At 46.1% G+C, this 14,482-nt stretch overlaps 1 protein-coding gene across 2 annotated transcripts; it reads right to left on the reverse strand.

Annotated features, from left to right (window-relative positions):
* Positions 1-1,001: 1,001 nt before the first annotated feature.
* MSC (musculin) lies at positions 1,002-3,805 on the reverse strand. Of its 2 annotated transcripts, none has more exons than XM_045861226.1 (2): positions 3,034-3,805; positions 1,002-2,193 (listed from the first exon to the last, which is right to left on the reverse strand). In XM_045861226.1, the coding sequence occupies exons 1-2, from the start codon at positions 3,532-3,534 to the stop codon at positions 2,107-2,109; spliced, it is 588 nt and encodes a 195-aa protein (XP_045717182.1). In that variant the 5' UTR covers positions 3,535-3,805; the 3' UTR covers positions 1,002-2,106. The 2 variants fall into 2 exon arrangements, with proteins under 2 accessions (XP_045717182.1, XP_045717181.1); XM_045861225.1 differs by having other exon boundaries at positions 3,025-3,805.
* Between the last annotated feature and the right edge of the window lie 10,677 nt (positions 3,806-14,482).

Genomic DNA, 14,482 nt, shown 5'->3' on the forward strand with positions numbered 1-14,482 from the left:
TTTTTGTTTCTGTTTTTTACCAGACAGTGCCTGATGTCACAGACACCAACTAACGTAAGCCCTGAGCCCAGCTGTAGGGGGTGAGAACTGGATTAGGAGACTGGAATCCTCTGGGTATAAACAAAAGCCCAAGAAAATGGTGTCAGAAAGCAGTTTTCCAGAGTTTTGGGTTGGTTTAGTCCAAAACAGGAAGTCATTCATGCCCCCACCTCTCTCCTGCCTTTAAATGGCTGCTGTATTTGCTCCCCTTAGTCAAGAAAACTGACTTCCGACTTGATGAGATAAAGGATACCCCTCAAAAGGGGCAGTTATTTAGGTAGTTTTATCCTTCATACTTTTCTAAATGTTCTGCAAAGAGAATGTTACTTTTAAAAAGTCAGCATTTAAAAAAGTGTATAGTGGGTTTTCTGAGGTATTACATCCTGCAAAATTGCAGTGAAAGTGGAAGAAAGTAACAAGGAAAATGAGGTGGTGTACATTAAAGACCCTATATAAACAATATTTGGAAAAAAGAAAGTTCTAGTAAAATATGAATTGGTGTTTTGTATTATAGTTTTACTTTGCCATTAAACTAAGATACCCCTACACACACACACACACACACACACACACACTGGTGTGTGAACTGTAGGGGGTTCTTGAACTGCTTGCAATTGTAAACACTAGAGTGTGTTTCAGGCTGGAGAAAGTGTTGTGTGCATGTGTTTGTGTATGAGAGATAGGCACCTATATTATTTTGAAAAGCATATACCTTTCAGCATAGCCCCCAAAAGCTATTAGGACCTCATAAGCCTCTAATCCTTGCCTTCCAGTAACCCTGGCCTCCAGAAGAAACAATCAGAAATTAGTGAGTTACATTTGGAAAGGTAGGGAACCAAAAGTGATCACCTCCACTCTGCAGACAATGACCCAGTCTCTGTCCAGAGCCAGGAGAGCACCTTTGAGTTGACTTTCATGACAGACAGTAAAGGGCAACAAAGACCACATTCTGACGCGCCCAGTGCACTCGCTTTTCACAATGGGTTTTATTATTCATAAAAAAATAAGTTTATTTACATTTGCTAATTAACTGTGGTAGCGCAACCTCCAGCAGCGGTTTGTTCCTCCTCAGCAGGGTCACCATGTACCGAACTAGGCTCAGCGGTCCAGAGCAAGGAAGAACGCGGGCGAGGGAGACCGTGTGCAGGAAGAGCGACCAGTGCTGGGGGTGTAGGTGGTGGTAGTTGAGGGCAGGTGGGGACAGTCAGGAGTTGGAAGGAACTCTGCAAGGAGGTGTGGGAGGAGGGAGGAGAGGAAGGAGACCCTAGCTTGGGAAGGTGGGACGGAGGGTGGATCACACCTAGGAGGGGCTGGGGGAGACGGAAGCCTGGTCAGGAAGAGGTGGGAGTCTGCAGCCGTGAGGGGTCTGCCCGCAACAGAGAGGCCGGACGGCGGTGAGCGCTTACAGCAAACCCGGCTCAGGTGGTTTCGGACTGCGCGCCACCACCGCTTCCAGTGCTGCCAGGGAGCCCTCACCTCTGTCCGCCTGGAGACAGGGTCACCGCGCTGCCTTGTGGGATACCAGCCCCATCCAGGTATCAGTCTCCTCTCTTCGCAGCTTAAAAGCCTGTCCGTTATGGGTTTTCACGTGAAGACTTGTGTCTTTGCAGCCGATTGTCACGGAGACAGCGTCCTAACGGTGCAACCGTAAAGGCGCGCGCTATGCAGAGCCAGGCCTTCTCCTGTCCTGCCCTGATCTCTGGTTCACCTGGGTAGCTCGCCCAAGGTGATTTGGCGCCGGGCTCCGAAGGCAGCGTGGGGGTTATCGGTCCGCGCTCACTAGACCGCAGGCTGGTTCTGGAGAAGCGGAGTGTCCTCGCCCTGATCCGCGGCAGCCGGGGTCCACGGGTGCCCAGCTGCGACAGCCACGCCCGCCGACCGTCCGGCTCTGCTCCCTACGCCCGCCAAGTGTCCTGTTGGATTTCGGGGTGGCGGGCTGTCTAGGAGAACCCAATGGAACTTTCTTCGCATTCTCCGGGGGTGCGCACGCAGTCTCCCTTCTCTCTGTGACCCCTAAACACGGGTTTAACCAGTAATCCGAATAAGTGAGTTCAGTTCAAGTTCGATCTAAGCCGTGGTCCCACAGAGTCTGCTGGCAGCGGCAACTTCTTTGGTGTCAGAGTCGGGTCGTCCCGAGACAACGAACGGCCACGTCTGTAAAATCAAGAAGAGCGATTGATGTAAGAGGAGGAACGACCATCTCAAACCGAAACCGCTCAACTAAGTGGACCCTGAGATAGTCCCGATTTTGAAGGGCGACTTTATCAGTGTTCTGGACACTTGCCTTTCTTCTCTCTAAACTCGGTTTTACTGGATTTTGATCAAGTGAATGAGGGTGGGGGGGAGCATGCATGCTTCCTCCTGTACTGTGCCCTTACCATCATTCCGTGAAACCTGTAGTTGGAGATTTTGTCCTGTGATTCCCTTCCCCCAACACACACACACACACACACACACACACACACACACACACACACACACACACCATCAGCCTTCTGCTCTCAAGCCGGAAGAATTGGCAGGTCAGCGAGGGACTTTCCAGACTGATTCCTTTTGGGGAAACCTCTGCTATTCTGCAAGAATTTAAAAATCCAAAGCTTTTTAAATAGAGCTCATCTTTCCTCCCTATCAGAAAGTAGGGCTTGTTCAACCAAATCTTTCCGACTCTTAGCTGGAAAAAGTTGCACCAGGGAGATTTGCCCTTTATTCTACAATGGAACCCAGATTCACCCCGTAAGTAGAAAATTAACCAATAGGTGTCACTGGACATAATGATCAGAATGATGCAAGTAGAGGGTGGGTAGTTCTTCTCCAGAAGAATGGCTGGCCCCTCCTGTGATTTGGGGGAAACCAAACTGGAGTCCTCACCACCCGCACCAGAACCCCTCTTTCGTGCTCTCCCAGCGGGCTGACTCTGCCCCGCTCCCAGGAGCGTCCCGGGCATCTCCTGGCCCGCGCCCCGGGCCTGGAACGCGGCACCCCTACCAGGTTCACCGGGTGAACGTAGCCGTTCTCGTAGCGGTCCTCTTGCAGTAGCTGCCGCAGGTGGGCGATGTAGCTGGAAGCCAGTCGGAGCGTGTCCAGTTTAGAAAGCTTGGTGTCGGGAGGCACCCAGGGCAGGCTGGTCTTGAGCCTTGAGAAGGCTTTACTCAGCACGCGCATTCGGGCGCGCTCTCGGGCGTTGGCTGCGTTCCTCTGCGACTGTTTGCACTCGGCCGCAGAGCCCTTGGGCGGGAGGGGCTTCTTGCCGCTGCCGCCCCCACCTACTCGAGGCCGTTTTCTCTTACAGCCTCCCGCACCGCCCGCCGCGTCCAGAGCGCACTGCTCCTCCTCGCCGTCGGGGTCTTCCTCCTCCGCCGAGGAGTTGTCACTGGGTGATATGTAGCTGCGCTCTGCGCCGCGGAGGGGCGGCCTCTTAGAGGCGGGGACCTGGTACCCCAGTTGCAGCTCCCGCAACTCCATGTCCTCCGGGTCGCTCACCGAACCCGTGGACATCCCTGCGTCCCTCACGCCCACTCCCGAGTTCCTTCCTTCCCCAGGCCAGTCTCCCGGCCTCCGCCTTCGGCTCTTTAGCGGAGGCGGGGGGCCGAACCAAGGTCTGAGGAGGACTGGAGACCAGGGTCCCGCAGCTCGGAGCCGCGGGAGTGAGCCCTGCCGCTAACTCCAGAGAGCGTGGGCCCAAAACTGAGCGCTGGGCCCAGGCTCCTTCTGCACGACCGCGAGCTGCGCCTTTTGACAGGACTATTTATCTGTACTGCTCGGAACAAACCACCCCGGGCAAAAAGAGAGAGAGAGAGAGAGGGAGAGGGAGAGAGAGGGCGTTGGAAAGGGGGGGTGGGGTGGGGAGAAGAGGTGGGGCGGGGGCGTGGAAGGGGTGGGGACCGCTTTTCTGCGCACCGAGGATATGCTGGTGGGGGCGGGGAAGGGGAAGTCTCTGCTGAGCGGAGATTTGGGCGCTGTGCCCAGGGACCCTAGATAGTCCGTGGCGGGGGAGTGAAGAAGGGGACCTTGACCCCACTTCCACGCTCACCCTAACTGATCTTAGCTCGCGATGGCGAAGATTGCTACACACTTAGAAACCACAGGATAAGCGACCTCTGCTTCGTTCCCAGTCTTTTTCAGCAGAACTTTATTTTCCAAGCTTGTCACTCATATTGTATCATTGCCTATCCAAGCTTTGCCGGACGCGAGTAAAACCAAAACAAACAACACCGAACAATCCACAAGTTACCTCTCGTTTTCCTCCTTTTTCTTTGACCTCTCTTTATGATCTACAAAGCACTTTTATCTACTGGTTCGTTTCATTTTAAAACATCTGTGACTTAAATGTTATTATCTCCACTTTGCAAAGCGTGAAGCTAAACCGCAGATACAGATATTAAGTAAGGAACCCCAAATCATCAGGCTTGTAAGTAGAAATGGCCTCAAACTCCGTGGTTAGGTCCCTGGCCTCTCCGCATTCCAGTTGCCTCCTTGCCACACACCACAGGATGCCGCATCTCTGAGAGCTGCATGTGTGATTTTTGTTGTTACTAACACGATGCAAGAGACAAATTTGAGTAATAATCTAGGGAATCGATTACTATGTTAGATTGTGTATTGAAGAGTGAGCTTCTGGACGCAGAATGCTAAGCCCGCATAATCATCCAAAGTAAAAAAGGACAAAACAGCACCCAGAACCATCCTGTCCCATTAAAAAAAATTTTAATCCTGTCCCCAGCCAAAAATTAAACACCCTGCCGCTCCTCCCAAAGGAAACGAAACAAAACTGCGTGCGGTCTCATGATGTTCTAACTGGATGGGCCTTTGCAGTACGTGGTCTCGGGGTGTGGACCTCATTTGGGAGGTGGGTACCAATGTAGAGCTACGGAGCGTCTGCTGTGTACCAGTCACCCGGCTAGGCGCCATGTGAGGGCCCACCAAGAAACTTTTTAAAAGACCCCTGAAACGACAACAAAATAATTAAGACTCTATCAAGCTGCGGTACTCCGTGAGCCTTCACAGAGGACTTGGGAGGTTACTCGTCTTTCCCCTAAAATCCTCAGGCTCCCAAGCTGAGCGAAGTGCAAGGAGACAGACGGGTGTGCAGTCAGCCCAGGGCAGAGGGGGCAGAAAGCCCCCGGGCAAGCCTCACTCCGCCGGCTCCTCCAGCAGAACAAATGCGCCGGGCTCCGCGCCTGAAGGGCCACAACAGGTGGCTGGCCCGGGCTGACTTCATCACTCAGGCATGGTTCTACCTTCGTCTCCCAGGCCATGCCTTCCTCTTGGGGGATGTTTCACACAACCCGTCCCGCTTCCCCGCCCTGGCTTTACAGAGGTTTTCTCCCGGTATATTAGTCATTTTGTGAGGGGGTGGGGGGAGGGTCTCCTTCTGGCATCAGTTGAGTAAAAAAGGACGCTGTCTCCAGTTTTTTCTGGGCTGGGAAAATGCAGGGTGTATTTGACAAAGCTTAGCGATCCTTCCGGGAGCTCTTGAACTTGAACTTGACTCTAGGTGCGGGAAGGAGGGAAGCAGAAAGAGAAGGGGAAGCAAAAAGATGTAAAGGGGGATCTCAGGCCAGCGTTTTGCATCGTCTATTGATGACTTGAGGCTATCAGTATAAATACATAGTCTCACACATTAGGAGCAGGCATATAGGTTTTAAAAATCTGGATTGTTTATACAGGTGCAGAACAAAGTCTTTCCTCAGAAAGATTAATGGTGGAGAGAGCGCTAGATTTTCTCTAAACAGTCGCAAAAACTGCACCCAGCCTCAACGCTAAGCAGGTCATGGCCAGTTTCTTATTTAAAGAACTGTCTGATCCCAACAATTGTGCTTATATTTTCCATAGCCCTTTCCTTTCCTTTTCCCTTCATTCTTTTTTTCTCTTCTCTCTTTCCCCTTTCCTCCCTCCCTCTCTCCCTCTCTTCTTTCCTTCCTTCCTTCTTGCTTCTCCTTCCTTCCCTTTGTTCTTTTTCAAGAAAGCCAGTTAATTTGTCTATTTTTCTTTTATCTTTCTATTATTTTCTTTTTCCCTCCATTTCTTTCAACTTATACTTTACTTTTTTCAAGTTGCAGACTCTTAATGAAGATGGGGATGTGTATCTTCATATACATTGCATATTGGTATAGAAGAGCAGCTTGCTTTAATGTGTCTGTAATATTTGACATTTTCATTTCTTTGCACTTTCAAAACACTTTTGCTTTTCCTTCACAGTGATTACAATATCCTCCTGTGCAGAACAGTGCAAGTATTACTATCTCCTTTAAAAGCCCAGTTGTTTTAATTGTTTTGGCAAGTTACCACACATGGCAAATCAATAATGCCTTGTTTTTATATTTTAAAAAAGCACATTAAAAACAATTCCTATATGCCCAGGCTTTACAGCTTTTTAGATTTGTAACATGAATATACAGTTGTTTATGATGTACATTGGTGGTGTTGAAACTAAGATTTTTTTTATGCAGTGGGTTAGGGTTGAAGTTACATTATAAAACAAACACTAGTATGTTTAATAATGTTTTCTAATCCTGGCTCTCCTGCTTATCAGCTGGATGACTTTTGGTAACTTACTTTATCTGAGGCCCAGATTCCTAAGCTATAAAATAAATTATCTTTCTTGTTATGAGGACCAGGAGGTAGAGGAGCAATTGTCTGGGCCAGAGCCTGGTACACTGGAGAAGATCGACAAATACTAATTATATTTATTACTACTGTGAATCTTTGCCCAGCATCACACAGCTAATATGTCAGGAGCTGGAGCTGACCCAGATCTTGTACCCCTGTGCTTGTTCTGGGTTTTAGATGGCATCAGGATGCTTCATTTGCTCGAACTGCAGGCTTCTAGGGTCTGAAGTCACAGTTCCACTCCCTGACATTGTCCACAGATCCCATAAGGGATCTTACTGAGGGAAGATATATGGGACTGTATTAGAAACTTTTTCTTTCTACCAGTTCTTTCAGCATAAAGTCATAGCACTTCTCCAAGCCTCACTTTGCCTAGTTTGAAAACTAGTAACCTGAATCAGTTACTAAAGGATTAAATGAGATAATGGTGCATGTGAAGGCAGAAGGCTCAGGTGTAACACACACACAAAATGCTTAATATATTAAAATATGTATGTATGTATATATTTAAAATATTTTATTTTTTATTTTAGAGAGGGGGAAGTGAGGGAGAAAGAGATGGTGAGAAAAACCAGTGTGAGAGAGAAACCTACATTGGTTGCCTTCCGTACACACCGCAGGTGACTGAACCTGCTACCCAGGCACATGCCCATGGAATCAAACCCGATGCCCAACCAACTGAGCCACACTGGGCAGGGCTTAAAATATTTTTTAAAATGTAGACTTCGGTTTTTAAAAAGGGAAAATGAGGTGGGCCAATAATTACAGACCATAGAAAAGGCCATTTATCAGCACCCCCCTCTCAACACTGTAGTGAGTACCGTGCAAGGAAGTCTGAAGCTGGGCAGGCCACGTGGGTTTACAGTTCAGAGAAGGGCAGGGGCTGCCTTTATATTCTGTGAACCCCAAGTCAAAACAGGTAGTAAGTAGGAGCTCAAGAAATGGCTGTGGGGATGCATTTGGAAGGACAGAGTTCTCCCCACCTGGCTTTCCTGGTGCTGTCCCCCAGCAGTCTCCTGGTGTTCTGAGCTGTCTGGCTGGCTGAAGAAATTGCTGGTACCTTTGATCTAAAAACACAAGAAGCTTAGATCAGCACTGGCCAATACAGCTGCCACACGAGACTACTGAGTACTTGAAATGTGGCCATGCATGTATAGTACTGCAAAGTACAACCAGACAGTGAAAACAACATGAATAAAGGAAAGTAAAATACCCCATTAATACTTTAAAAATTGTATGCTAAACTATGATACGATTTCAGATTTAGTGGGTTAAAGGAAATATGACAATTAATTTTACCTGTTTCTTTTTATAAAGTGGCTACTGAAAATGTAGAATTTCATGTGTGGCTCGCATTGTATTTCCATTGGACAATTCAGGGATTAACTCTGCAACCGTGCCTTGAGTGTCCACTATTTCCTGTGGCAAGTGTCCGTGAGCCTGACTCCCGCCCACTCAGAGGACACACACTCGTGGGAAAAAGCTCGATCATGCAGGAAGCACACATGACGTCACATCTCCTCTCTCCTGTCCTGCCGTTTTGACTGAACCTTACCACGTGTGTCCAACCTCTTCTCATGTCTCCAGCCCCAGAGCACGTAGAAAAACACTTTGGTTTAAGATTTGGATTTGCGCTGCCCTTTGTAAGGGCAAGACTTAGCTCTGGAGAGGGCTGGGGCTTGACCTCCAGGCTGGCCATCCTGTGTCTAGTTCATCAGCCTTTTCTGAGATGACCTCTGTAAGGAGTTCCCTGCCCAGGCCAGAGAGACAGAGGTTCTGGGTCTCCTGGTGTGCAGGTCAATGGTGTACGGGTCACTTCCGGGGCAAGTCTGCCGAGGCTGATAACATGGGGTCACCTAACTAGGCCAGCCTTCTCTCTTGCAGTTCCTCTGCCTACGCGAAGCTCTGGCCCATGTGGAGGTCAGCCTTTACCCCGGGTCTTATAGGTTCTCCCTGGTCTTCCAGCTCATCAGTCTCCCCTCCTCTCCCCACCCCCCCGCCCCCCCCCCCCGCGCCTAAGGAAAATAAGGACCTCCTGGCACTTGGACTCCGCCAGCCTTGTGGTTGGACACCTGTGGGAATAGTCATATTCCACATGAAGAGTCTTGTCATCCGTGGCACATCCAGTTCTCTGCTGCTGGTTTATTTGTCCAAGAACTGCACCAAGTCTTTGCCTACTGTGGCCAGGTGAGGCTGGCCTCAGGTGTGCAGAGTGGTCAGTGCCTGGACACAGATTTGTGGGGGCTGAAGGTGGAAAAGCTGGCATTCAGAACAAAAACAGGGAGAGAGAAAGGGGCAAGATTTAGAGCTGATATTCTCTGCCACTCAGAAGGAAAAACTTCTCATTGATTGTCTTGGCAACTAAAAATGCAGATGGCTTTGGGAAAAGAGTTTTTTAAAGCAATGTGGATTCTAGAGAGCAAACTGACGCCAGGGCCTAACTGTTCTGGAAACCGCAGATCCAATTAGAAGACTGTCTCCTGCAAATGACTTTAAATACTGCATTGGCAGAGTCTGCAGACTCCCTGGACCTCATTGACTTGGAGACTCCTGAAGGGGGAGTTAGTCTGGGCTGTGGCCTCAGTCTGAGAACAATATTATTTTAAAAAATCCTGGAGGCAGCTTTTTATTGTTAGTCAGAAGTTAAGAAACTTCTGTCTTAGAGGATTTTTATTTTACTGTTGATTATTATTGGCAATACTCCATTTCAGAAACATCCCCTGAGATGTAGCACACAGCTCTGGTCTCCAGTATGTGGTCCCACGCCTTGTTTGTTGTAACCGAGGAGAGAAGACATCCTGCCAAAGGGCAAGTACTGGAAAGCGTCCTGTGGATGTTAGGAGAGCTCTGCATTTAGAAGCTGAGTGGCCTAGGGCTGCTTGCCCACCTTCTTGGAGCTGTATCTCTGTGTATAACCCACCTCCAGGTAGTTGTGTGTTCGTGATGGTCAATGAGCCAGGTGGTATGCAAGCTGCCCCGAAAACTATCGAGCATTCTTCAAGGTCAGTGGTCACATTATTGTTCCAGTTCTCTCTCCTAGGGGCTCATTGTTTTCCTGCACCCTTTCCCAATAGTAGACCTGCTCAGCGTCACTTTCCTTTTAGCAGCCCACCACCCCCATTCCCATCCGCTGTAGAACATCAAGCAAAAACTGCCTCCTGGCGCCAGAAGGAAGTCCTCATGTAATAGATACTTTGTGGTGTCAGAGAGCAGGGATTCTGTACACTTTGTCAACCGCTCCCTTAACTACTCTTCTATAAAAGAGGGGCCTAGTTTATTTACGTACAAACTGTGTTTCCCTAGCCCCAAACCCCTCTGACCTCCATTTCTAAAACGAGCTCTTGTAGATAGATGATCAGAGAGCAGGGAGGTGTTTGGGGGAATGTACTCACATTTCCCTGATTTTTCCCCCTTTGGCTAATTTGTACTGCTCTGCTCAATTAGCAGGGATAATGATCTGGTTAGCTTGCAAAAAGGAAAAAAAAAGGAAGAAGAACAAAACAAACCACCTGCAACATTCCTCTTTAGGGGTTAGTCTCAAATGAGGACTTCTTGATGATGTTGCAAACGGACTACACAAGGTATCTTAATGCCTTGTTTCATCACCGTTCTTCTGGGCCTCCTTGGATTGCCGCATTCAGGCAACTTCCTTTAGGGAAGAAAGGAGCAGAATTAAAATAAATACGGAGAAATGAAAAGATGAAACTCTAAGCTCAATGAAGGCAGACCCTGTCTTGTTCATCTGGACATACCCAGTGTCCAGCAGCTTATGAAAAATGCTACCTGAATATCTGATGATTGAAAACACCAACAAACACATGAACACCATGTAGTTTACACTCATAATGAATGGGAGACACAAACTCGACCCATTATTTGCCCTTCATTTAACCAATGCAGTTCAGTTCTATAGGCTTTATCTACTATCAACACTTTCAGGGACCCAATTACATTTCTCATTTGCTGAATGGACTTCTAAAGAATATTTCCTGTTTTCAAATTAGCTTGCCACACCCCCAGAGTTAATTCTAAATAACTGAAGAATTGTATTTATTATAAACATCCCATCAGTGAGCTTTATAAAAATAAAAATTAAATCTAACTTTTGATACCATTTTTAATTTTTAAAAATCTTTTCTTCATTTTTTTTGTTTTTATTTCTTTTTTTGTTTTTTTCCCTCCTTTTTCCTCTCTTTTTTTCTCATTTTTAAATTTTTTTACTTACTGGAAAAACTTTAGGGTTTTCATAAAATTTCAGGGAATCACAGACCTACACAACCTCGGATTAAACCTTTAATAGAGTAAGGAGATAATGGAGCCCTTCAAGGCCCACACATTCAATGGGTAGGCTGGGAAGAAGGATCCAGAGAAAGAAAGGCGCTGGTCAGAGTGGTGAGAGGAAAACCAAGAGAGAGCAGTGTAATTGAAAGCAAGGGAGGAATTTCAGGAAATAATGGCTGAAGACTTCCAGTTGAGATGGTATGGTGAGGTCACTTTCTGAAGCTTCCCGTGGGCTCTGAACACATAGCAGTGAGTTAAGATGGAGAAACGGAAAACTAAAAAGACATAGCTATGTTCAAAAGCAAGAAAACTGCCTCTGGGAATCAGTAGTGGAACAGAAACTGAAGGCTGAGTGCCGCTGAAACTCCTGGCAGATTTTTGGGGTCTCCTCCAGGCAGGAGCACCAGGAGTTGAGTTCTTGCAGATAAGGCAGGGGACCATAACTATCTCCTGTGAGGAGGGAGACTGACCTAGTCACTGCTTAAATTAGGATTCAGGAGCAGGGCCACCTTAGTGAATGCAGCCACTAAGAAAGCAAAGAGAAGCAGGTTCAGCCAGCATATGGGCTCTGTGACTGGGTCAGTTTCAATTGTTTTTTCCCTTAATTATGGATCACATTTTCCTGCTGCTTTGCATGCCTAGCAACTTTTCTTTGGATGCCAAATATTGTGAATTTTGCCAGTTGTGAGCTGAATATATTTCTATTCTGTAAATATTATTGAGCTTTGTTCTGAGATGTGGGTAAATTACTTGGAAATGGTGTAACCCTTTTCACATCTTGCTTTTAAGATTGCTAGAAGGAATCAGAGCAGTGCTCATGCTAGGGCTAACCATGGCCCCTACTGAGGCAAGAATTTTCTGAGCACTGAACCCCATGCCGTGTGAATCAGGAGATTTTTCAGTCTGACTAAAGCAGGTGTTATTCCTGGCTGAGTGTGAATACCTGGCATAGTTCCCTTTAATCTTTCTTGGCGGACCTTCCTTCAGCCCCAGTAGTTTCCTCATACGCTTGTGTTGATCAGTTAAATACTCAATGGGGACCCTCTGCAGATCTTCACAGTTTTCTCTGTGTGCAGCCCTCCTCTCTCTGGTCCCCTGTTCTGTGAATTCCAGCTGCCGCATTCTCTCCAGTCTCTTAGCTTTGTCCTCTCATCTCAGGGAGCAGGGTCTCGGTTCCCCCTCTTTCTCCTCCTCATCCTAGAATCCTCCATCATGGCAATAGATGGGTCCATTGTAGTGGTCATAGGGCTTGCCTTGTTCGTTTCCCCTCTCTCAGGGCCCCCATCCTTCACTGCCTCATGCCCAGTGTTCGGAGAATCGGTTTTAATATCTCTTGTGTGTTTTCTGGTTGTTTCAAGTGGAGGGGTAAATCTTATCTCTGGTACACAATCTTGGCCACAAGAGGAAGTCTTTGGAATTACACCTTAGCGGGAAAACTTTTTTTGTTTTGTTTTCTTTTTAAGGGTAAGGTTTGCTGAAGCAGGCTTGTATTTTGAGGCAGAGATTAAAGATATTTAAAATATGACAAACGGAAGGAAATAGCGGTGGGCCAAGGGTGCTATTTTCCACCTCCCAGAAAATGTAGAAAGAGATGGGGGTTAGCTTGGAAGAAGAGGAACTATATCTCTTTCTTGAGATGAGATGAAACTAAATAATGTAGGATGCACTGTAGATCTGTAGAGATTTGTAATGGGAAGTTAATGAAGTTTGCCCCTGACGGCCTCTCTTTTTTCAGCGGAGTACGTATTAAGGTTATCAACTCAGAACAGGTGGGTAGACATGAGGTATCTGGATTAGCAGAAGTGGGAGATGTGGGGAATATGAAAAGGTCTGACTAGTGGTAGGAAAAAGAATTTTAAAGCATTGTAGGGCTTTTATGAGATTAACCGATTAGCACTTATACCCATTAACAAATATGAAGTTATCTAGCATAGTGATTGCTATGTAGTGATTTTCAATGAGAAATAGTTGGATCTTGATTATAGGGTTACCTATGAACACGTTTGATAACAAGAACTTGCAAGAATGAGTCACTAATGGATTCATTACATTTTCATGGGGTAGAGAGACAATTTAGGAACATGGAGTTTAGGGGAGATTTAGATGAAGCTGCTGTAGTTGGGGAACCATGGTATGAAGGAAAAAAGCTAAAGGAAAGCATACTTTTTTGGGGGGGGTAGGGTAGGGGCAAGGGAAGGATTTACAAAGATGAAGTACTGCTTTGGTACACAAGTCTCGAGGGTACCATTGATGTAAAATACAATGTAAAAGAATCTATATGTCTCGTATGTGTTTCAGTTGTACTTTGTTTATGTAAAATGGCCTTAAGACCAAAGTAGATGAATGCATGCATACATACCTACGTAAATACAAACAATTCTTCAAAATTTAAGATATATGAAGGAATTAGCCGGTTTATTTCAATATATCCCACAGCCATGCAGAACACAGCAGGTACTGGGTATTTTAAACCAAGTGTCTGTTTTCTCAATATTAGTCATAGACATTCACTAGCGTATGATGTATAGTTTAACAGGGGAAAATATATAGTAAGTCTTATACTACCCTCACTACCCCCACTACCCCTTATTTTCTCATTCTGCATACTAAATTTAGTATCTTCCCAAATTTTTCATAAAGATATTGAGGTTAACAGAGGCAACCTCAGTTTCTTGCCAGGAGTCACAGAGATAGGTAGTTGAAGGGCAACTCAGATGTCTAGAATAAGAGTCATTACTGTGTCATCCCTCTGATGCTTAATTTTACGTGTCAACTTGGCTTGACCATAATACCCACATATTTAGTCACACATTATTCTACATGTTTTTGTGAAGGTATTTTAATTGAATTTATTGGGGTGACATTGGTTAATAAAATTATATAGGTTTCACGTGTACAGTTCTATAATATATCATCTGTATATTGTGTTGTGAGTTCCCCACCCCAAGTCAAGTCTCCTTCTATCACCATACCTTCTTCTACTCCCCACTATCCGCTTTCCCTCCGGTAATCACCATGCTAGTTTCTGTCCTTGAGCTTTTTTTCTTAACCCCTTCACCTTTTTCCCCCAGCCTCCCACCCCCTCCCACCTGGCAGCTGTCAGTCTGTTCTCTGTTTCTATGAATCTATTCCTATTGTTTTGTTGTTGTTGTTGTTGTTAGTTTATTTGGTCATTAGATTCTACATATAAGTAAAATCATATGGTATTTGTCTTTCTCTGACTGGTTTATTTCACTTAGTATAATACCGTCCAGATCCATCCATGCTGTTGCAAAGGGTAAGATTTTCTTTTTTAATGGCTAAATAGTATTCCATTGTATAAATGTACCACAGCTTTTTTATCCACTCATATACTGATGGGAACCTGGGCTGCTTGTAAGTCTTGATTATTATAAATAGTGCTGCAATGAATATATGGGTGCATATATTCTTTTGAATTAGTGTTTTAGGTTTCTTCAGATACGCTTCCAGAAGTGGAATTGCTGGGTTATAAGGTAGTTCCATTTTTAATTGAAGGTACCTTTTTTAGATCAGCTTAACATTTAAGTCAGTA

This window comes from Phyllostomus hastatus, unplaced genomic scaffold (assembly GCF_019186645.2).
Source record: "Phyllostomus hastatus isolate PE091 unplaced genomic scaffold, TTU_PhHast_1.1 phas_scaffold_21, whole genome shotgun sequence".
Lineage (NCBI taxonomy): Eukaryota > Metazoa > Chordata > Mammalia > Chiroptera > Phyllostomidae > Phyllostomus > Phyllostomus hastatus.